At 41.6% G+C, this 25,788-nt stretch overlaps 1 protein-coding gene across 1 annotated transcript; it reads left to right on the forward strand.

Moving 5' to 3' along the window:
* Positions 1–402: 402 nt before the first annotated feature.
* Positions 403–25,362, forward strand: samd10b (sterile alpha motif domain containing 10b). Its single transcript, XM_070909842.1, has 5 exons — positions 403–493; positions 732–916; positions 11,595–11,763; positions 18,051–18,191; positions 25,340–25,362. Exons 1-5 carry the CDS (start codon positions 403–405, stop codon positions 25,360–25,362), a joined length of 609 nt encoding a protein of 202 aa, XP_070765943.1.
* The last annotated feature ends 426 nt before the right edge of the window (positions 25,363–25,788 follow it).

A 25,788-nucleotide genomic window follows, 5' to 3' on the forward strand; every position in this document is an offset into this window, starting at 1 on the left:
GTTTCTCTGTTTCACTTCCTTTCATGTATTCCCTTGACCTTTTCTGCTCCGTCTCCTTTCCATTGTGTCTGGCTGATGTGCCGTCAAATCCTCTTTCATCATTCACATTACTAATAAATTAGTGCCTAGGTAAAGGGAGTAATGGCTGACCAACCACAGCACAGTAGCCTGTTTAACTCGATGTGAACTGCAGAAGATGCCCTGTGGCTCTTACAGAACTGTCCTCTGACCCTGACTTGACAACTTGTCTGCTTCGCCGTCTCACAGATAACAGCCAGTCATGGGAGGGAAAAAGGAGGGAAGGATAGACAGAGAGAGGGAAGAAAGGAAATCAAATATTCATGATGAAGGATTTAAATAATCAAGGACTAATCTACCAAGAGAGACACAATTCCAAAAATCATGCGCTGCTTCGGTGAATATGCACTCAGCATAATTGGAGATCACAGTGGAGTAGCACTGCTGCCCACCACCATCACCAAAACAGCCATCTGTTTGTAGATGCATGAGAGTCAGTACACAAAGCGTGTAATCTGGAGTGAATGCAGCCTGTTAAGCTCTTAGAGGATTATCAATTATTTGTTTTTTGTTTTTTTTTGGTGTTCCTGTTGCTCAGTTCATAGACAATGTGTATGCAAACCTCTTAAACAAAGACAATACAAAGTGAGTGCTTATCAGTGTTACTTCTTCTCGTTTCTCTCACCTCCTCTTCTTCCTTTCTCTCCTCTCAGCGGCGTCCAGCTTCAGTTTTTGCCGTGCCTCCCTGGAGCACACGGTGTCTGCTGAGGAGCTGAGCTACCAGCTGCCGCGTCGCGCCGGAGGCAGCAACCTGACCTGGCACGACGGCCGCGGCCAGAAGACAGCGCACACACGCACCGTCAAACTCCTGCAGCAGCCCGGCACAGAGGGCATCCAGGTATAAAGACGGACCAGAGGCAGTGTGGAGGAGTGTTTTCACTGCATGTGAATGACTTTCAAATGTGTTGTTTCGCTAACGAAAACAGATTCCAGATCGCTGAAATAAGTTGTTCAGGCAACAAGAGAGAGCTCAGGATTGGGCTGGTTGGACCATAACAGACATGGAAAGAGAAAGAAAGCTTCTGAGGCCTAAGCCATATTCGGTTTCACTAGTGAAGCAATCTGCTGTGAAATGCTTGCGCATAATCTGTCACTGATTTCAGATTTTTCAAAAGGAATAAATTCCAGCCACTGGGCACAGCAGTTTAGGAAAAGAAATCACGCATTTTTTCCACAATCTTAAAAGGTAGTTTCCACTCTAATCACATTTTACAGTAGCTTGGGATCAGTTCAGCCGATTCCACATTTGGCTAGTGTTTTCAGTGGTTTATTTTTTTTTAAGGCATCATTTGGAATTGATATTTTTGGATATGAATGAAAGAAATGAAATAGCATTTTCTTTCATATTTATGCCTTAGCTTTTAGTAATATGTTTTTATTTTCATTTGTGATCAACTTTTTAGAGCAATTCAAGGAAATCAAAAGGTTTTTCTGTCCCCCAGGATAAAACAGCGCATGATGAAGATATAGGACGATATATATGAAGATATAGAACACCTTCTATAACACAAAAAAGCTGACAAACTGAAGCAAGGTGAAATTCACTAAAAGCTATCTCATCATACGAGATGAACCATTTAAGATTGTAGTCACATGTCTATTAAAAAGATATGATGAATTTTCTTTTTCATTTTCATCACATAAGATATACATGTTTGCTAGGCATTATAAATATTGTGACCATATCTGGCTCATTATTTGAAGTACAACATAACTTATTTTAAGTTGTAACAAAAGTTATAATTAATAGTGTGGTTCACTTGTATGATTTTGTATTAAACTACTTCCCAGTGGTATGTAAAATATTCTGATGAAGTAGTTTGATCTTTTTTTTTAAGTGGCTTAGTTAAGAAAACATTATTTCCCTTGAGGGGAGCTTTGCCGTAATTTAATATCGTCCAGTGTGAATTAACTGGTAGCTTATAAAAGCTGTGTATTTTCAGAGCAGTCTCTTTAACTATATGAGAGAACGAGTGGTGTTCTGAAGCTGTCCTGACTTGGGTGGGGAGGAAAAAACCATATGTACACTGTAGCAGATAATCTGTTATCATCACAGAGACAAGAGAGACCATTAGTGCATCAGTGCTGCATCTCAAGCTGTCAAGTCTCAGTGGTAACAGGAAGTCTAATTGTTTTATCTTGTACATGATGTTGGCTGGTCTCACCTGAGCCTGTGGTAGATACCACCAGAGAGAAAACTGGTTATGTAACGGAGGAGTGGTATGAGAACAAGTACCTCACTTGTGGTGATGTAACAAGGGAGCATATACTGCATAGACTCTCTCTCTCAGGAATATACAGTCTATCTGTCCTATACTGTATGCCTAAAAATCAAATTGAGTCCACAGATGGGTGTAACAGCTTTAACAGAAGTGACTGGTGTAAACACCAGATATGAAAGTAATTTCAGTGCTGATTGGTTGGTGAGGAATGCATGCTTGGTACAGTTTAATGTAAGCATAGCAGCCAGAGCATCATTTACTTCCACACATCGCTCTTGTGCAAAATGGAATCCCATCTGTGCAGCACCAGAGAGAGGCAAAACAAAGAGGGAAAAAAAATCTATTTTAAGGCATTCCGCCTGTGTTTGACCTAAAACAGCATATGACACAACAGCCTCCTTCCTGGCTCCTACTCCTCACATTAAAGAGAGCAGATAGCCCTGTGGAGGTCATTTGTTTAGTCTCCCCACTGCCTCTAAGAAAGTTTGTTGCTGTGAGGCTGTTAGATGTACATATGCACTGCAAGATTGTTCAATAATTCATAAAAGAGTGCCCCCTCAGCTATAAAAGCTATAAAAGGCTTAATAAAAGACGAGTGGGAAGCTGTTTCCATGTGATTACACAGAGACTGGATAATTAAACCTCCTCTATACCATGAGAAGTAAGGCTTATCATTTCATTGTGGCAACCAGCCTCTTTATACATTATTCAACAACTGGGAGAGCAGTCCAGCTCTTTCTGATGTGTGTGTGTCGGTGCATTCAAAATATTTTTCATTGTCCATTTGTGCATCTGTAATTTCAAGAATCTGTGTATGGGCGTGCATGTGTGTGTGTGTGTGTGTGTGTGTGTGTGTGGGTTGTGTGGATTTATGTTTGTGTGTCCAGTTCTCTCAGGAGTGATGATTAGATTATTCTCCATTACACTGGTTGTGCACACATCAGCTTTAATGAGGGAGCCAGTTAAGTGAAACACAGCTCAGCTTCTGTATATAAGGTAGGACCTGGGGAATCTTCCTTATCTGTTTAACAAAGCTAATATAACACATTGTGCACTCCTATGCAAACTCATGTGTTGATGCAGACCAGACAGTCAGGGGAGACAAGAAATAGTAACAGCAGGGAGGACAGACAACTTAGATATATAGATATATATTCATGTTCATACATGCACAAACATGGCTGTCAATACTAAAGATGTCCCCATCTAATTTTTGCAGGGACACATAAAAGGATGCAGATGTACCTATTCCCAAAGCACATGCAAAAATCTTTTTTCACATGCAATGTGATATTCAGCATTTGTCACTTTTTTATTACTTAAAACAAGAAAGAAAAGATACCAACAAGGTGGTATGATTTCATTTATTCCCTACATATGGGTGAAATTTCCAGTAATTTTCTGGAAATGATGGTTAGTGTCTTAAAACAAGACAGAATAAGGCTGATTGCTGCAGTAGAAGGTGTAAAAAAAAAAAACTACACTTAAAACAAGTTAATTTGTACTGTAAACAGGCGAAATAATGTCACCCCACACCGGCAGCCACCGACTCAATGAGAGCTTAAATGATTTGTTAAAATAGAGGTTATATTCTCATTTGTGTTGTTACATTGCTGCAGGTGGACCTGTATGCAGACCTATCTTGCTAATAGGATTTTTCCAAATAATGACTCATTGTGTAGTTGGCGCAACCTCTGTGCCATCCTTGAATTGGCTGTTGTTTGGGTAGCCAGATGGGGCGAGGGGAGGGGTTTGTGGGTGGCTCATTTTGCTGTCTGACACACAGCTTGTGGGTGAACCTTTAGATGAGACTGGGGAATAGGTGGAATAACAGAGACACAATTTAGGAAGTAACAGCAGCCACTGCGCCTCCTCTCCCCATATCAGAACCAAGCCTGTTACAGGAAGTAAGGCCCTTATTCACTAATTTGCCATGCCGGGTGGGCGAACGAGAAAGACCAGCCTGTGATTATTTTTCCCTCCTCATTACAGAACACAGCGGCTGACCTTCTCAGCTGACAACACAAAGCAGTGAACTAACAGAGAGAAAGCACACAAATATAGGACACAAAGCCGTCTAACTTTTACCACTTCTTGTAAAGAAATTAAGATAAACCCTGGATTTTATCTTTGCCACCAATTGGATTAGTATAAGGAATCCACCATTAGTTACTGCTTTTGTTGTTGTCTGCTTTGGTAATGCTAATGGCACAATGCCATTAAACTAATGCCAAACTCCACTAAATATGCACTACTGCAGTGACATCAACATACTGTCAGTATGGTGCTATGTATGACATATATATCCATGTTATCATGTTCACCAACATGCATGCATCATCCTGTGAGTACAGCTTATATTGTCACATAACAAGTTAAGCTACTCGCTGCTTCCAGACGCATATATTACGTAGTATATTGTAGGCTACATTTATCTGCGTTCTTTATCTTTTCTGTGGTTGGCAGTCCGGCACATTGGTCCAGACTGAAATATCTTTACAACAATTCATTTTCCTCCAGGGCCACCAGTGAGTCAAAGTTTTCTCTTAACCAATGAAATACCTTAACATCTATTCAATGAACTGGCACACAATTTTGTACAGACATCCACGGTGCCCAGAGGAAAATGAATGAATAAATTCTAATCACTTTGATGATCCCTTGACTTTTCATCTAGCGCCATCATCAGGTAAAAATACTTTCTGACCAAAAACCTGCAAAATGAATGGCATTCACCCTCCGCTGTAGTGAGCATGGTAAACATGACACCCGCTTGCATCATCACATCACCATGCTAGCATTGTCATTATGTTAGTATGCTTCCATTAGCATTTGCTCAAAGCACTGCTGTGCCTAAGTGCAGCCTCACAGAGCCAGGAGCACAGCTGTACACTCTTAGTTACAGTATGTTTGGCCTTTTAATAGAACACCATCACCCAAATAGATTACCTCTCATATTCTCTTTCAAGAAGAAGAAGAATTTTTGTTTTGTTTTATTCATTTAAAATTTGGCCAATGTGGGCGGTGGAGCAGCTGTCACCGATTTCTGCCCTCATCAGAAAAACGACAGCGTGGGTGGTTTGTTCAAAACCTGAAAACAACTTGTGTTTTTCTGACAAGTGACCTCTTGTCATGCAAATAATGATTGTCCTCTCTCAGGAGGAAGGGCGGAAGTAGCGTGATGTTTTTATACTGCCACAAAACCTCTTAGGGAGGAGGTCAGGTGGGTGGTTGAGCGTACAAAGTGTCTGACTTGGACATCAGAGGCCGTGGTTTGCATCACGTGTCATTGCAACAGGCAGCACTGGCATTTTGTTGGTTTCCTGTAACCCTGACTATCTGTAAACTTAGTCTTCAAGTATTTTCATGTGCCTAAACTCAACCAAACTTTAACGACAAAGATGGCAGGTCAGACAAACCTCATATGAATCGTTTTCTGTAACTGTCACTGATGGTTGCGCTGGTGTAGTGATGATGCAGTGGTGAACAGAAACACAGAGAGCAAAATAAGAGAGCTGCAGGGCAGTGAGGCAGAAATGCTTTAGCCTGTATTGTCCTTGTCCTGCCTCTCAGTGATGTGTTGCTCCTGTCCCAGACACATGTTTGACTCATGCTAAATAGAGAGCTTTGTGAAAATCCCATCTGGCCCTTTGTCCTCCCACTGAGAGCTTGCTCACATTCGCATGAGTGCAAGACATTTACAAACTCCGAGTCCTGAGGACAACCGAAGGCGGAGTTGTACGAAGCTAACAGAGGCTGACAGTTCACACACCCGCACACACTTTCTTCCACGGGAACAGTCAAGTAGACACTCAGAAAAGCTCACATATAAACATTTTCAGAATCACAATGACACACTCAAACACACGTATGCACAAGGCTAGACTGAGCATTGGGAGACACAAGAGTGCTAAATGATGCAACAGAAACTGCCAGGGACAAGGGGGAGGATTCAGTGTTACTGAAAGGAGAGGAATGAAGGATTAGATGAAATAAGAAGTGGGGAGGAGAGAGGTGCGAAAGGAGATATGAAGGATCATGTGTCAGGATCTGTCAGGGTCTTTTTTGGAGAGACAGATTGAAGATTTGATACTACAATGACAGCAGAACAGGAGATAGATTGGTACAGTCAATGGGGGGTGGGGGGGGTGGAAAGAGAGAGTTGTTAGGTTAGACAGCAGAGCATACAGCGAAGATAAAAGAGGAGTGTTTAGTATCCTGTGGAGAAGTGAAGTGACAGCAAGAAAAGATGCAGAGCAGAGAGGGAAAGGTAGGTGTGAGCCGCAGTACATATTGTGCAGATTATAAAACATAGATTCACTCACTCAATTACGCACACACATACGCACACATTCACATTTGTACTGCTAATTGGTGTTACATCATTGATCAATCTCAGGCAGGGAGTGGATGTGCACAGGCAGAGGCAGGCATCGGAAGAGAGGTGTTATCGGTCACAAAGAGTGAATTTTAAGGATTCCCCACGCTCCCCTGATTTTCAGCTAATCCCTGATTCAGCTACACTGAGAGGCAGGGCATGCACACACACACACACACACACACACACACACACACACACACACACACACACACTCACAAACACACACACACACAGAAACACAGGCTCTTAAATGGACAAAAAGTAGCTCAGTGCACAGAAGTAAAGGCAGAAGAAAGATCGAAGAGAGAAACAAGAGAGGGGTGGGGGTGTCAGGCAGGCAGAGGATAAAATTTATGAGGAGCAAGTAGAGGGGGGATAAGAGACATGATAGAACAAAGTAAGCAGGGAAGGACAAATAAGCTGTTCGAGGGTACAAACACAATGATCAATAGAGAGCTGCAGAGACAAAAGTCAGTGTGTGGAGTGAGAAGGGAAAAAGGATGTGAGGAAGCAGGAAGGCGAGGAATAACACAGACAGAACTTGTCTTGTTAAATAGACACCTAAAAATAAGATATTAGTTCATTACAATTTATTATAATTTATTAGGTGTCTGTGTGACCATTTCCATAATGATTGATACCACTCTCATATCTGTACATCTCATATATGAAGCTACAGCCAGCAGCCAATTAGCTTATAGCTGAGCATAAAGAAACAGCTAGCCTGGTAATGGCCGCAAAGTACAAGGGTTACATTCCTCTAACCACCCTGACTTTAAAGCTCACTAATTAACACTTTATATCTTGTTGTGGTTTTATGGGGGTTAGGACTATTTCTTGGGCGGGTGCAGTGACTTCCTGGAGTTTCTGCTGGTTGCTTCATGGTGACATTGTTTTTTTTTTGTACAGATTGAACAAACAAGATCCTGTGAAATGTCAATTAGTGAGCTTTAGAGGTGCTGGTAGGCGTATTTTATTACCTTCTGACGGCTGTTTCCCCCTGTTTCCAGCTAAGCTAAGCTAACCGGCTCCCGGCTGTAGCCTCATATTTACCATACAGACATGATAGTAGTATCAATCTTCTTATCTAACTGTCAAAAAGGCATATTTCCCAAAATGTTGGACAGTTTCTTAAAGGTCATTTCTTTATGCAACACACAGGACTGAACAGTTAAATATGCTTGACTTTGGCTTACTGTCCCAGCCATTTTGGTGCTGACTACAACATATCACTGCATATCCATTACCTTCCCCCTCTTTCTCTCCCTCCACTCTGTCCTCCACCTCTCATTAGACTTCCGCTCCATATACAGCTTCCACTTTGCCTATGCCTTCACTACCCCCCACCCCCTCCTCTCCTGTACGTAATGAAAGAGGGAGCTCCTCCCGCTGGACAGAAGTAGGTCTCGGGAGGAGTGGGGGAGGCAGTAAAGGGTGAACAGGGATGACAGAGAACCGGCCAGAGGAGATACAGTCTGATGGATGGCCGAAGAACAGCGCAAGAGGAGCGAGGGAGGAAGAAGAGAGAAGGAGGGATGATGGGGAGCTATCATTCCATTTCCCCTCTGTCTGGCTTCTTGATGATGAAGGCCATTACTCACGCAAAGAGTATCCGACTCCCCCGTGCACTTCTCTTTCTTTTTGTCGTTCTTTGTCTCTATTCACCCCCTCTCTCCGTCTGTCATCTTTCTCTGTCTTCCATGTAGTTCATTCAGTTTTTCATGACACATATTGCACAGTTATATAAATGTCAGCAAATGTAAGTCATGAAATATTCAATAATGAATCATAAGTTATACACAAAGGTCCGTATCTGTTTCCCTGATTTGTTATGGGTACTAAATGATGCCTCAGTTGATCTAAAGTGCTTTATTTTATTTCTTCTGTGATGATGCAATATCATCTTTAATAGTGACTAAGCTAGTCACTATTAAAGACAAGTTATTACAGACTATTGGGTCATCTTTTTGGGAGCATATATACACTATTTATGAAAATGTACAGGTCCCTGGGTTACTATGAATATGCCAACTGAATCTTTAACTGCATTATTTGTGATAGTGTTGATTTATGTTTTAACGTTGTGGGTTGTGGAGCCAGCAGGGAAATCTGCTGTTGCTCTCCTCTCCAGTCAGACAAGCAACTTACATCGGCAGCACATGGGTCGATTGATACCCGTAACACACTAAACGCACCATACAGACAATAGAAGTAGTCACGTTGTCATGTTTTATCATAGTTGCTACTACAACTATGATAAAACAGCTGATTTATCATAGTCAAGTTGAGGTACGTCAATATTAGGAAAATGGGCCGTGGCGTATCCTGAAGTATATAGTGTGTGTTGCCTGTGTATATCTCCTGTAAACATGTGACTCTCCAAAATTACATAATTTTAACATAATTTTATCTCCCTTTCCTATCTAATCTTTTTGTTATGTAACGCAATCCTCTTCAATTCCATGTCAAACACTTTCACAGTCCCTGCTTTAGACATGACCCATGATATTTTTTATTTAGAATGTGCATAAATTACACAAACAATAAGCATTGAGAAGCAAAAGCCGAAGCACCCTTATCACTAATATCCTATTTAACATCTCTATTCCCATCCAAAGATCCTTTATGTACTATGGAGCCACATTTTAAAGGAATAGTTTAACATTTTGTGTGTAGTTTAAAACAGTGTGACGCTACAGCTAGCAGCCAGTTAGCTTAGATTAGCATAAAGACTGGAAACAACAGGAAACAGCTAGCCTGTCTCTGTCCAAGACTAGCCTGACCAGCCGTTTCCCCCCGTTTCCAGTCTTTATGCTATGCTAAGCGGCTGCTGCCATCATATTTACTGTACAGACATGAGAGTGGGATCACCTCTTCTAGCTCTCTGCAAGAAAGCAAGTTAGCGTATTCATAAGCATAAAAAATCAAATGCCTCTCAGCCCTCCAGGTCGTAGGATTATGACCTTCCTGTTTGGTCCTGAAAGTATAAACAGCAGGCCCTGTTACCAACGATGTATTTGTCTTGTTAAAGTTACCATACTTTATGATTTTCCAGGCATTTGCAGCCCCCACTCACTCCAATATTAACTCAACTATGTCAATATGAGGATTGTAAAGATGATTGGGACTAAATCAGCAGGATTGCAGTTTAACTGCAGGACGACGTAATGGGCATCCAAAGATGAGGGAGCATTTTTATCCTCTCTTGTCCACACTCTATCATCCACAAGAGAGAGCGCTTCCACACCTCTCCCAACTCAATCACAATTAATGATGGGGGGCGAGCAGTAAATTCGGGTTATTAAAATGGCTTCAGCGCTCCATTGAGTTGGGTTAGAAGTATGTGTGTAATTAGGAAACGAGCAAACACACTGGAGCGGAGGAATGTTTTCAATTAAGGCCTACAAAGCAGAACACACTTAGCCGGTGGACCAGCCAGAACTTGATAGGGCTGATTGCTGCTTAAATTGACAGGAGGAGATCTCATTACAGCAGCAGGCAAAGATGCAAATAGTTAAAAACATGTGTCCATCACATATTGAGATGTGAAGGTGTTCCGGGAGCTGGTCTATGTATCATTAACAAAAAAGCTGCGTGGAGAACATTGGATATTGAGCTACAAGAGCGTGTGCAAGTTGCATTTGTGTGTATGACATTTCAGCATACATAATCCCATTAAATGCAGTCAGTTATGGAGTGGAACGTTTGGCAGCAGTTCTGTGTTTTTCTGTTGAATATCAGCCAAAGCCTTTGTTGTGGAGTTGGCTCAGTCAGAGCATGAATGAATGGATTAGATATGAGAGTAAGTCCCACAAGAGAGCGAGAGAGCTGAGGGGACAAGGAGCGGCTGTGTTTTCTGCCTATATGAACTGGCTGTGACTTTATTAATGTCCACATTAACTCCCTGCACATGGCCGTGACACACAAAGAAACACTTTTGACAACGTTCGGGGTCAGAGGAAGGTGTGCGAAGAAGGAGACAGAGAGAGAAATTGAGTATGAGAGGAATAAAGATGAGTTTTCCACGTAGTTAGTAGAAAGATAAAGATGACAGAATCACACTAATGCGGACTTGACTGCATAATGCAGGTACTGCTGTCACAAAAAATGACCTCCGACAATACTGCCCAACCCATGCTGGGAGAAATAATGTATTAAATGTAACTACTGTATCAAGGTATGCTGTTGACGGGTGAAGTGCACAAAATTGCACAAAATTTAAATAATGCGTGAGAAAATGTGGTGATGCAGTGGGAATAGCAGCTTCACATTTGTCGCTCTAAATTAGGGTTGAAAGGTGAAAAACTGGGTGCTCCTTTTAATCAGACGAACAGCATCTGTTTGCCCTTCTATGCCTACAAGCTTTTAAACCTTATGTTAATTTGGTTACATTTGAGCTCATTATGTGAATTTTATTTGTTTCACACAAGGGAAGACTATAACCTTTTCAGATTTTTTTTTAAGTGGTTGAAGGTAGCTTGTACATTTTTTGGCTTGAATCCGTGATGCATGAGAGATAACCCTGCAGGCTACATTCCCTTAATAAGCTGCTTTCTGTTACGTGACTTTATTTGCACATCTTCTATGTGTGATTCACCAGACTACCAGAAGGGATTTTGTTGCAAACTGTGGCATTAGAACGCACCATCCCACCTAATTTCACATTAATGAGAAAATCCACCACGTTGCATATTTAAGTAAGCTAGAGCAAATTACAAGGTGATTATCTGAAGAAGAAAAAAAAAGCAATAAAAAAGCAATTTTCCAACTTGCGTCATATAGTACCTCAGGACATTAAAACACAAATACACACACACACTTAATGGCTCGGTCTCTGCTGATACAGCGCCAACACACAGACATGCAAGAATGCATCGGTTTATATAACGCTTTCTGCTTCTTGTGTGTTTCAGTTGCGTCCTGGTGAAGCCTTCACTGTTTATCACACCAGTCCTACTCTGTCCAGTCTGTCCAAACCTGTGGTGCTGTGGACTCAGCAGGACGTCTGCAAGTGGCTTAAGAAACACTGTCCTCACAACTACCTAACCTATGTAGAGGCCTTCTCCCATCACGCCATCACAGGTATTGTACACAACACATGACAATGCATCATTTCCTACTGAAACCATGTGTGTCTTGTTATATTTATTAGGCTCTAATGAGAAAATGTTCTACTTTGCAACTATTAACAGTGCAAACTTGATAAAAAATGACCTCGGAGTGGTCTTGTAGATGTTGTTGCATGACGCTTATATCTTCATTGACCTCTGCTCTTTTTAATAAGCACAGCAGTGATGCATCTGTAGACTAAGACATTGCAAACCAGTGCCATAAAAGGCTTACCAAATGTCACACAAGTTTTATTTTTAGGTCCGTGGTTCCACAGCTTAGCTTTTTCAACTGGAAACAGGTTTACACCCAAATCTCTCCAAAGGAGATTTAAAAGGCATTCATGTGAGGTAACGAAAGGAGTGCAGCCTATTTTTGGAGAAGAAAGAGAAAGCTGCAGAAAAAATGGTGGGTTATCGTATTTCAAGTTCAAACAATACCTCCACCCACACACACACACATTTGTTAGCAAGCCCACACAAATGCATCCATACACACACAAACCACAACACCAATAGACACAAGTGAGCAGGTGCATACAAACGTACACACAGACACTTGCACAAACACACGCAGATACACATTCATTCGCACACTTCCACAGCCTTGACAGAGCAGACGGTAGAGCAGTTTCTTTTTTAGTGTCTCTCAGAGAACAGATTGCCGTTCTGAGCCGTAGGTCAGCCACCACTCACTTACATTTGCATGCACACACACACACACACACACACACACACACACACACACACAAGCATACAGACACATACATACACACTGGCTTCAGGGTTAACAATGGTGCCACAGTCATAGTTACAGCAGCTCTGATCTGATCATTTTTATTTATGTATTCTCAAACAGAGAGAGAGAGGCTCACATCCAATTACCCTTATGTATTCACTTGCTGATGTCCAGCTGGATTTAATTTTGCCTGGGTTATTAGCTCCTGTGTTTTCTTGTGCAAATGTTGAGTGAATATGTCTTTTTGTTGTTGATGCATATGGTCTGCATCAAAGATTGACGTCAATAAATGATCCACATACAAATTCATTGCGTTTTTCATGCACAGAAGGATGTTGGATCTCGCCAACAGTCGAGAAATGGATTCTGTGTCTGTATCATCTTAGTTCAGTGACCCAAAAGTAATTGTATTTCTCTCAGTCTCTCAGTAAGGGCACCATTACAGTGGAACAAGCTGCCTGAGGAGATCAGTGTAGCTTCTTCAGTGTCTCTTGCTTTTACATTTAAGTTGTGTGTAAATTTATGCTAGCTTTTGTCATACTTATATTCATTTTGTTGTTTCGTCTGTTTTTATTTCTAATATTGTTAGCAGCAGACAAGATGTAGATCATTCAGATGGGTGCTGGTTATGATTCTGTTCCAACGCACAGTAATGTATGTGGAGCTTGTGATGAATTGAGTGTCTCATATCGCACATGTGATTTCTTCTCCTAATTGACACGCGAGCCTGATGAAGCAAACTCAAAACGCGTTGCTTGCTCATCCACTTCCAGAAAACAGAATGAATATATGGCAAATATGCTTGATAATTTTGAGGTATTTGTACTTTATTTGAATATTGCAGTTCGTGCAACTTTATACTACATGTCAGAGAGAAATGTTGTACTTCACTACATTTACTTGAAAGCTGTAGTTAGTCAGATTAGGGTTTTGCATGCTAAATATATGATAAACTAAGATTGATTGTTATTCTTATTTTTATAAGTGCATCATAGTTGTAGTGATTTGTACCTGAAAGGAGCTTTTCAGCGTAATAAGTGCATTTACAGAATGTTTTGAATGCAGGACTTTTATTTGTAAATGTGTATTTTCACACTGTGGCATTATTACTTTTACTGAAAGCGATCCTATGCAACTTTTGCTAAACAGCGGCCACTGTGGCCAGAAGTGGCAATTACTGGATAATGGTGGGTAAAAAAGATTCTTAAAGTCAGTGACCTTTGACTCAATAATGTCACGCTGCACAATATCGTTACACAACAACTAATGAATATCAAAAGTGCTAACATTAGCCACGAAAAGCTATATGTCCCACCAGACTGATTAAGGCTGTAGCAGCAAAATTGCTGAGTGTAAGTGTGTCGCTTTAAGTAAACAATCTGAAAACTACCTCCACCTTTCCTGTAGACTTTGTTGCAGCAGTACTAGCAATTGCAGCACAGTATAATCAATGGGTCAGATTACACCCGACTCTGTCAGATTGTAAAAGTTTAATGCTTGGCGGTGAAAATGGTGGCATGGTGTTTTTGTGATTTAGTGGCCCTGTTTTCACCTGGTACCAATAACGTTATCTGTAACTAGATGAGAATAATCCAGTGCCTTGCACTCAAACCAGGTGTTTTTATTTCTACATTCTGTCCGCACTGTGATAAGAAATAGCAAACTTACTATAGGTCAGCATGTTGGAAGACTTCAGCTGTCTGACTGTCCATAAACTGGTACCTGCTGTCCTTAGCTCATGTACAGATACGTTATCATGACTGCAAGCTGTGTAGATTGCATTTGCAGACTGAGATCTGATCATAAAGCAAACTAGACCACCTTCAGATGTGGTCTCGCAGACTGGATTGCATTTCAGCTCCTGCTGCATGAATTTACACCTTGCAGTAATATTCTTTTTTCCTTATCAAGGTAAAACATCCTTATGTATTTCACTATTTTATACCAGGTGTGAATTACAGATGAGGCAGATAGAATGGAGAACATACAGCATGTACAATATATACTGAAAGTGAAATAAAGTTAGTAGTGAATGTGGCTACAGGGCTATATACTGTTACATATTGTTACTGCATGTACAAGCTGAAAGAAATGGAACACAGTCGAGGCCTTCAGGGACAGCATGGAGTGAATTGGTCTACTATCAAAGGTTTAATCTAAAGGTTGTTCTTTCATAAGGAAGTCTTTACCTTCCTCCCTCTTGGATTGCTTTTCAGACTGTTTTAAGTGTCATTATTGTCCTAGCCAAGGCAGAGCTGCTTCCCATTTGCTCACAGACATCGTTAATAAGCAATTTATTTTGAAGCCAAATTGAGAGAAGCGATCTCTATTGAAACGGCTTTTGTTTTTGTGTCTCTTTTCTCCCTTTGACAGCACTACTTTCCCTATCTGCAGGCAATTATTAGGAGCTGTATTAAGTCTGTCTGAGGGGAATTGATTTGAGCTCCATTCATCTGCTTTGTCTCATTTATACACACACACGCACACACACACACACATATATATAGACCAAGGGCAGTGGTTTTTCTAGGACGTACTGGTACTGCTGTTGGCAAGCACACACAAGAGGGCTGTAGGGGAGATGGAGTGAAGAGGTTGAGTGTGTACACGTAGACAGAAGTGTGTGTGGGTAAAGAAAGAAATTACTGAAACTGCACAAAATAAATGGAAAATTATTGTTGTTGTATCCCCAAGATAGTTGTGCTCACACAAAATGGGTTGTTCCACTCTATGTGCTAGAAAGAGAGAGGAGGAAAAGTAAATAATCTGCCTTCAAACCACACGTACACACACACACGCGCGCGTGCATACACATATCCATTGAACCACTATGAAAGCTAACTGGTTTGCCATGGTTTTGTCTACCAGGGAGTGGAGCATTGCCCACAGTAGAGGTAGCTGTTGTTTGTATTGTTCCAGCTCATCTGGTTGTAAGGACTGGCTGACAGTTCTCTCATCATTTGGCTCGCCTAGCTCCAGTGAGAGCTTTATATCATATCTCAAAGAGAAATAATTATTGCTGCCTCCTGATATAATGTTCAGTAGTCTGCTGCCTGCAAAGTATCAGTCGCTTAACTTTAACAAAGCTTTGTGTTTCCTCAATTATATCCCTGTAGATTGAGGAAACTGGTCAAAGCACAAACCATTGCCGTCATGATAATCAAAATCTGACTTCTACTTCAGTACCACCCTGAGAGATTGGATTCAATACTGAATTTTCTAAACGTTCGATACTTTCATCAAATGTATTTTTCAAGCTGAAATCTTATTGCGGTTTACCTCCAGAGATACAGCTACACTGTATGCACAGTGGGGTAGTAATATAAAAGAAGGAAATGGAAATAGGAATGGATGGAGCTGCAGTTTCATTTGTGAGGGTGCATCAGTCGGCAGATGAGTCAACTGAGCCATACATGTGAAAACAGGGGCTGTCTAGGCTGTCTAGAAGTCCGGCCACATAAACTACCGGGAAAAAAAAGAGTATCGCAGTAGTTGAATATGAAAATGTTAAGGGGCCAGTATACATCCATAGAAATGCTTCTGGAATGATCATCTTCGGAGATCCTCTCCTTCCACAACTTCACAAGGCAGGGCTGCGTCTGACAATTTATATAACTTTCCGAAAACCAACATTTACACCAAATTCACGCAGAGAATGGCCAGGTGTGTTGGTGTTTGACAGTTTTTTTCAGTCTTTACACAACTATTTTTGTCGATGAATGCCTGACAGGAGACGTTGTCTGAAAATGTGCGGCGTTATCTCCATATTTAAACAATTATGGCTTCTTGCTTCTCTCTACGACAGCTCGGCTTTTCACCCCACCTTTGAGTGCGGCTGTTCAAAACAGCTATAAACACTTTTGCCTTCGTGTGTGGTCAGACGACGCACTCTTTAAGAGCATAACCCGACCCCTAGGCTCACATGTACAACTGACATCACCAAAAGAGTATTGTGGTATTTTGGCTTGGGGCACGTAACATTCGTTTTTTACAGGTGGTTTTGGAGGCACTTAGCCCAGGCTTGGGTCCACTGAGGGTCACAACAGACCTACCTCAGTCTACCACACTATTACACACAAATCTGTTCTCCCCCCTACAGCCTGTTTCATGAAATATGACTACTGACTCCCTATTAAGGCTATTTATATTTCATGGGCTCAGAAAAGGGACAAAGGACATTCTACTTTCATTTACCATTTCTTCTTTTTTGTTTTGTTCTCTTCTTTTATTTCTTCTCCCGGAGTCTTCTGACAGACATGCTTATTAGCTGCTGTGGATAAATAAAGTTAAAACAAACTCATTTTAATGATTGTGGCCCATTATCTACATTTCGAGTCTGTGTGTGTGTGTGTGTGTGTGCTATGTGTATGAAGTACATACATACTGTACATACATGCGGACACAACTTGGGGGTCTTCTCCTCTGCCGTACATACATTATGCACTGATATTGTACAGAAACAGAGAAAGACAGAGGATGTACTCCACGGGAAGGAAATGGGAATGAATGGAATGATATGGAGAGTGAGCTGCATGAGTAATGAGTCTAATTATGATTTGGGCATCGTACAGAGCTGCTGCAGGTATGATGGATTCCTCTTCCGTCTGCACTGGTGAAGGACATAGCTCCCCTTCCCATAATAACCTGTAACACAGTGTGTGTGTGTGTGTGTGTGTGTGTGTGTGTGTGTGTGTGTGTGTGTGTGTGTGTGTGTGCGCGCGGGCCTGTATTACCACACACACATGTCTAAGTTTTTCATATTGCTTTTGTGTTTGTGTGAGCGCAGCTTGGTTGTAAAAGCTGTTTACTGTGGGTAATGGTATGTTAAATGTGTGTGTCCCCAGGGTTAACCGCCAAACTCTGTAGTAAAGCTCAGCCACAGGAAACATCCAGCCTGAGCAATCCTCCCCATGCCAGCCTCTTTACTGCTGCTAACTGGAAGGCTGCAGGAACCAGGAAATAAACACCTTAGCCATGGAAATTAGATAGAAAATCACCTATGTGCATATTTGCACAGAAAACGTCAAACATACAGTTGCAAACACACGCTGTAGGCCCTCACATTCATACAACATGGCCATTTAAAGTCATATGCCCCTGTGAAATGCATGTGCTTGAAGTATGGGAGGAAAAGAATGTGAAAACCCCTTAAAGAAAGGGCTGCATTTCGGAGGGGTGCACATGGCCTTTATATACAGAGTCATTATTAGGAGGGGATGTCTGGTGATTAAAAATGATGTTCTAATAACACCAGGAAGTTTAATCTATCTGGAAAGCAACTGTATCTGTAGTTTAGGTTAACACCCCAAGGTAAATTTAATCATGTATCCATATGGAGCGAATTTAAGTTTGCTTGATCGTGTTTTGCAGTTTTTACACATTCACAGTGAGCTCTTTTGGAAATTATTTTGCCATCTGGTTGACTGAAATGACAAATACACACAGGCTAAATGAAATCACTCAGCTCTTGATGATAATAATCTTGTGGAAAGGTGTAATCATTATACCCCTCCTCCTGGCAGGGCGGGCGTTGCTGCGTTTGAACGGGGAGAAGCTGGAGAGGATGGGAATCGTCCAGGAGACGCTGAGGCAGGAGGTCCTCCAACAAGTCCTCCAGCTGCAGGTCAGAGAAGAGGTCCGCAATCTGCAGCTCCTTAGTAGAAGTAAGTAACAAGACAGTGTGTGTGTGTGTGTGTGTGTGTGTGTGTGTGTGTGTGTGTGTGTGTGTGTGTGTGTGTGAGTAACCATGTTTCTGTGAGTAATTGTGTTTTTGTGAGAGAGTTAAAGATGAAGAAATTGACAAACAGGTGGAGAGCAGTTGGGTTTGGCCAAATTGGAAGGAGGCAGTCTGAGACCATGCGTGCCTGCTGTGACATACGCAGAGTTGGACATCGTAGTGCAATTGTTTGTGGCTGTGTGTGGTTTTATTGATGCAGGCTCTTGATTTGCTGCCCTGCCTCTGAATGATGGCTCCGGTAAACACTTTTATTATCCAGCCATCAATGAACTGGCTCAGTCAATCACTGCCGACGTGGATTCAGCAGTTCGACGTGGTTTGCTTCTTGCGAGACTGTTTTGGCTGTCGTGGTGATTGTTGCAGGTGGTTGTTTTCTGTGTTCACTGATGACTTCGAGTCATCAAAGTGAAATGTCCACACAATTTACTTTCTCTAGAACTAGATTTCAAATGTTCCCAGGAGATTGTTTATATCTTCCAGTTTTGCAACAAAATGTTCCCTGTAGGGACCTGAATATATACTCCATGGGATATCGATCGGAAGAAAAGTCATCCAAATTCAAGTGTTGCAAATGTATTTATTTCTTTTTAACTCTTCAATGACATTGCACCCTAATAAAGGCATATTTAATGATTTGACAGACAAGTTTTTCATGATGTTGTGTTCAGAGCTAAATGCACGGAGAGCCCTCCAGCTATTACACTCAGGTTTTCCTTTGGGCACCATAATCTTCAAGATCATGACCTACATTCAGCAGAAGCAGCATCCTGGATGAGCTCATGTCTCGAATGAGAGGGGATCCGCAGCTTTTAAGAGGAACTGCAACGTGCTTGTTGCTTTACTTGTTTCCAATACGCTCCCTAGTTATTCGGTATTCAAACTGCTCTCTTCTTATTCATGGACCCTTTTCTGCGACAATAAAACATAACTGCACAACCATTTGCTCTAAATGATCCACTCTCCCTTGACATAAGTGCATGTGACCAAAATAGAATATTGTGCCAGTTTAGGCAGCGCAATGAAGTTGTTTATGCAATCAACCGATCATTACGAACTGATAGTGCAAGGGCTCTTACAATCACCAGTTACATTCAGTAAATGAAGTGGTCTTTGCAATCTGACAAGCTCACACTCTCATTTTCTGATCATTCATGCTGCTGTGTGGTTACTGTTTTTTTCTCTCTCTCTCTGTCTCTGTGTTTTCACTATAGTCTGCTATGAGATAAGTGCTTCACAGAAATTATATAAATAATTCTGGGTTTGATGCCCATTTTAATCTTTCCATGTCCCACCTTTGGGACCTGAAGGTGTTTTTTGTAGACACAACATCAACTGCATATGGAGCCACAGATTTTGTGAGAGCTCCGCAGCCCCACAGCAATATGAAAAGTGTGGTGTGAGAGAGAGGGAGACAGAAAGAGGTAGATGTGATATAAAAGATAAGGAACGTAGTACTGCAACCCTGTGATCTATACAGACCAAGCCAGTCATATGAATGGGCTCCTGACGACATTTAAAAATGTAATCAATTCATCCAAAGCATTTTCAAACACTATTCATGAAAATAACAAACTACAGGCGTCACAAGCCAAACTGCCCTTTCTTTGAGCTGGTGGTGATACAAAAGATCAGCACTGCTAAGCAACCTGAATATCTCTACCTTTCGAGATTATCTTTTGGCATTTTGGCTTTAGTGAAGTTTCACAAGAGAGTGACAGGAAACATAACGAGGGAGAAATGGGGATGTAATGTGTCAAAGCCCCCTGGCCAGACTCAAACCAGGGATGTCACAGTTACATGTGCCATTAACCAGTGGATCACCAGGACACCCAAACTCACTGTTTTCTGTGCTAATTTATTGTTTCCTCTCTTATCATATTAGCTCATTCCGCTTAGACACTTCGTGGGAGTTGTGTTTTTATTTAATTTAATGCCAATCAAGCAATTGAATCACTCTGAATTAACTTGAGAGATGGAATGCAATTGACTGGTAAGGAGAAAGAATTAAATTGCTGTTGGACACTTCTATTAATAGAGCAATGCAAATGTAATTTGCCAGTTCAGCAGGCTCTGACTTTATGCTATAAGGGCAAGCTAATTTGTTGGCCTCATAAAACACCTGAGGTTCACAGGGTTGGAGGGTATTCAGAGGTGATAAAGGTAGGACTGGACGGGAAGTGTCTGAAGGGGTGATAATGGGGGGGGGTTGATGAGGTGGTGAGAAGGTGGTAGATGAGGGCAGAGGTGATGAAGGTCTGAGTGTGGACTGGAAGATTAAAAAAAACAGTTTACCATAAAATGACATTATCGACAGCATGACAACCGACACTTCAGCAAAGGTCATGCAACTGCCAGGCTAACCCGTGTCTCTGCGTCTCAGCCTATACTTTCAAACAACTTAACATTATTTATGGATAGACTTCATTCATTTAAGGCATTAAAGTCATTAAAGTCATGCAAGTGCCTTTAGCCAAACTAGCTGGCTCTAGGTCGGTCCACCACTCTTGGTCCAGACTGAACTACTGGATGGATTGCCATGACATTCATGTTCTCGAGAGGATGAATCTTAACAACTATAATCCCTGAATTTTCCTCTTGCGCCACCTTTTCACTTAACCAGTGAAATATTGTAAATTATGACATTGATGGTCCCCTGAGGATGAAGACTACTGACATTTGTGATCCCCTGCCTTTTCTTCTAGTGACACCATGAGGTTGATATTTGTGGGTTTGAGTGAAATGTCTCAACAATTATTGGATGGATTGCCATGACATTTGGTACAGAAAATCATGCCCCACCTCAGCATGAATTGTAAGAACTTTTTGAAATGTAGTGACAGCACCATCAAGAGGTCCAAGTTTTAATTATTTAATTTAATAGTTTGATTTTTGCATAAATACCTGCAAAACTAAAGAAAGTCCCAGCAGCCCCAGCTGTTATATGTGTTTAGTGCTAACTAGAAAATGTCAGTATGCTAACACACTAAACTGAGACGGTGAACATGGTAAACATTATACCTGCAAAATATCAGCATTTTAACATTGTCTTTTTGAGCATGTTAGCATGCAGAGGTTCGCATTTAGCTCAATGCTGCTGTGCCCGAGTGCAGCCTCACAGAACTACGAGCATGGCTGTAGACTCTTCCACTCACACATTGATATGGGTGGGAGGGAAAAGATGCTGATATTTCGACTGGCAAATGGTAGATGATATGTGTGGAGAAGTATGGTGATGGTGGACTGGAAGCATGGGGGCTGGAGGTGAGAAAGAAAGAGCTGGTCACACAGGAGCTAATGCACCTGCAGGATTTGCTCTCATGCTCATCTTTGAGAAGCAGAGCACAGGCTGTTTTGGTTCACACTGTACTCCACTCAGCGTAACACACACTTCCAGCTACTCTCCCTGAACGATTCTCCCAATACATTTACAATTCTAGTGTGATTTAGTGGCGCCGTGTGTCATACCGCCTGTCAGGTGTGATTCATCTCCGATGGATTTACCAAAAATTAAATATTGATCTCACAATAACTGTTGAAAAGAGGATGAAAATACGAATAAGCTGGAATTTGATGTGAGTTTGTCTCCGATCTGAGCCATGATAGCGCGATTTAACACAACCCTTTCAAGACTCTTGTATTATTCACATCTGCAGCTTTGTAAGATGCTCTCTTCAGTCATTTCTTAAACCTTTACAAGCAATAAGTGCTCTCTCTGTGTCCTCAAGGACAAGATTTGAAGACGAGGAGGGAAGAAAAGGAAGAATAGCGAGCGATAAAAACAAAAGAGGACACAGAGCTGTGATTGGAGGTGAGATGTTTAAAAGATAGAGAAAAATACAGGGGATGAAATCGACCGATCACAGAGATAAAGAAATGAGACTGCCAAAGAGGTTAATGAAGGAACATGGATAGTGAAAGAAAGCTTGGACTGATAGCACTTTCGTTCCCTGGCTGTGGGGCCCTACTTTCCGCTGAATGCTAATCTGTCTGGAGCAGGCTCACTTGCTCAAAGCACTGTAATAGCATTTCACACTCTACATGGAATCACATTACTTCTGTTGCAAATTATCGTTGAAAATGTTGTTCTCCACACAATAACCATGGAAAAAAATGAGAGTATGAGTTCATAAAAAGCATCACTTAAAGAGAGAGTGTTTGTTTTGTGGAATCCATGGAAAATGTGGAAAGGTGTATTTGTAGATGATCTCCATGTTTCACTGACATTTTGATTAGTAAATGGAAGGATTTCAGGTGAAGGATTTAACAGCAGAATTAAATTTGTATTAAAGGGGCACTCCACTGATTTTACACATAAAGGTCAGCTTACTTGTCGCGTTGAGGACTACTCAGCCTGTCAATAATGTCTTACATGACACCAACTTTCACTGTTCTTTTTTTAATCTGTCTCTCGCAAGTCCCCAACATTATGGAAGTGCAATACTACATTGCTGGAGTGTCCCTTCTCACTTCACTTCTAAGGTTAGGTGTTAACAGTAGTTAAGCTATTCTTTCCTTCCTCAGTGAACAGAAACATTTCGTACATATATTTTAATCAGATCACCTCTGAGAAAGCTGTCTGCTGGATATTTCTCACTGGCATCGTCTTTACCACCACCATAGAACACATGAATGATTTTATGAATTTGATGTTTTACACAACACACAGCACAGCAACTCTCACTTTCAGACACTTTCAGACACTTTCAGACACTTTCAGACGCTTTGTGCATTTGATGAATGGGAGACAGCAGACAGCAAAGGAATGAATAGAATACAGCAAACATTTTATGAAATGAGCACAAACTCAGGTTATTTGTTGTAGACTCTATTGGGGGAAATTAAGTTTCTCCACAACCAAAGAATAATGTGGCAAACTGGACCTGTTTGTCACATGAAATGGTGAGCAAAGAGTGAAGTTTAGGCTAATACATTTTTTAAAAATAAATCAATAATTTGATTAAGCTGCACTGAAAATATTTATGATTTTGCCAAAACGTGGCTAAATACCTGTGATGTTTGGAGAAGTTTTGATATACACATCATCAGTGCTGGGATGCGTTTTAACTGACAAACTTTTGTTATCCATTGTAACTCCAACAAACTATAAACTTTTTGAGAGTGTTTGAAACACAAAGACATAGATGTTTGTGTTAGTGTCACTTTAAAGTTTGGGCAAAGTTTCAGGTCATGGTTAAATAACAAAACTTACTCAAATGTTAACGTCGCTAACAGCTGAAAAATTCATGCAGTGTGGAAATTCAAATTCGAACTTCAAAGTTGAATGCAAATGCGCACATATATCCACCACTTCAACCTTGACTGCTATAGTTTGCATTGCATTATTTCACAGTCTCTTGTTTATGTTTCCTCTTGTACATAACCCTTTCATGGTTGGGAAAGTTACCGAGTCTTGTTTTTCTGGGGGGTTTTTAGGCACTTCACTTACAGTATTTCATGTATTTTCAGCAGGCTAGGCTGTGTTATATCACTCAGAGCCATAGCTGTCTCAGGGCAGTGTGGACCATGCTGCGGTTGTTGTAACATCTGGAAAGCTTTGGGAGGGAGGATTCAGATCAGAGCCCAGTGGGGGATCTGCCCTCCTTCTCCTTCCCCGCCTCTGATTGTTGGTATAGCTTAATAATAAACTCTCTCTTTCCTTCTCAACACATCACATTTTCATCAAAGCCGGCCTATGCCTTTGTGTGTAGCCATCTGCCACGTTTCAGATATAATTGGCTGAAACATGATGAAGATGTGAATAACCCTGATGCAACCCTTGACCCCTACCCCACCTCAAAAGATATGTTGTCGGCAGCACTTTGGTTGCTGTGGGAGACTGTCTTGGCAACCTTGTTCCTCTGAAACGCTCCTGGGATGTCATCCGTCCTCGCAGAGCTTTACTCAGAGCTCCATGTGGCGTCTGCCAGCTGAACTGTAGCTCTGAATTAGAATATGAATGAAACTCTGAGCGTGACAGACAGGAAGAAAAGGAGGAACATGTCATTTCTCCTCAGCGCAGATTTTGCCCGGTGGCTGTTCACCCCCTTCTTCCCATCCGCCTCTCCTCCTCTGCTGCACCTAGCCTCTGACGACTCCATTGGGAGCTCATTTAAAAGGATTTCTATCAGAGAAGCAGTTTTCTCTGTGTCTGTACAAGCCTCTAGTCATATCAATGTCTCTCTGTCCTTCTGTCTCTCTCTGTCGTTTCCTGGTTCAGGTTCACTCCAGTGCCGCGATACATCTGTCTGTGTCTAGAGACAGGTGGCGCGTCTTCTTCGGCTATCAGGAGAGGAGGGCTTAGAGCTGAAATGCCAGCAGTCTGGGAGAGGAAAGACTGCCTTCCCACTGACACTTGGTGTCGTTTCAGGATGGAACGAACTGGCTAGTTGTCAGGGAAACCACCTGGTTGCATCTGTTGTTTCGAGAGAGAGAGAAAAAGAGATAATGACATTGAGAAAAAAGGCTTATTAGTAAATGCTGATTAGTTTAATGTCATAATTTCTGCCCTTTGTTGTGAAGCTATGCCTGCATTAACCACAGTGTATATCTCAACGGCACAGTCGAATAATATTGTAGAAATATGCACACTAGGATTTGTACACATCAGATTACATATTACAAATCTAGCTGTAGGCCTATCCTGTAACCTTACAGCAATCTCCATGCATTACCATTATTCTCTTACTTATTCAGTCAGCCAGTGTTTCATGCTAAATTATTGGTTGTTATAGAGGTTGTTGCTCTATGATTGAGTGCAGCGTGTTACATGAAGAGAGAGGCCAGCCACACTGGTTGCTTGATAATTCAGTGGAGTCTGGGGGAGTACGGTGCCACATACAGATTCAGGAGGGTTATGAGCCTCATACTTATGCTTTGAAAAGGCTCTTAGATGAGACTTATGTGTGTTCAAGACAAGAGGCACACAGGACAAACATCATGGTGCATTAACAGAGACAGACTTACAATAGGATATGATGTAGGAGCACACTATTTCTGTTCTTTAACCTCTGCTTTTTCTATCCACGTGAATCCTAATTCTGTATCCCCCTTCCCCTTCTCCCCCTCTCTCTGTAGCCTCCTTTGGAAACTTCTCTTAGCTCATCCCTGGATCCATTTGGCAGCCCTTTCCCTCATCCCCTGTGTCACAATACATCTCTAGGAGCCATGGAAGAGCTGCTGTCTTCAGATATGCGAGCGGAGAATCAACGAGTGAAAGGGGGAAGAAGATGGGCCTATAGACCACATGCCAACCAGTCTGGAGGACTCTCATTCAACACGGCCAATCTGGTTTACAGACACTGAGACAGAGACAAAGCCCTGCTCAAGGCAGGGGTACCCACTGTAACATAGTGATAAGATGTAAGATTCACAACACTAGTGATGATGTAGGCCTGTCGCTGGCGTATGCTTGATTACAACAAATCTCCTTTTTGGTTTCCTGTCTCATTCTGATCGGACTGATTGGGCAATTTGGACAGAACCTCAGTGAAAAAACCACACTCTGGTTTATTTTTGACATACAT

This window comes from Enoplosus armatus, chromosome 8 (genome assembly GCF_043641665.1).
Source record: "Enoplosus armatus isolate fEnoArm2 chromosome 8, fEnoArm2.hap1, whole genome shotgun sequence".
In the NCBI taxonomy this organism is placed as follows: domain Eukaryota; kingdom Metazoa; phylum Chordata; class Actinopteri; order Centrarchiformes; family Enoplosidae; genus Enoplosus; species Enoplosus armatus.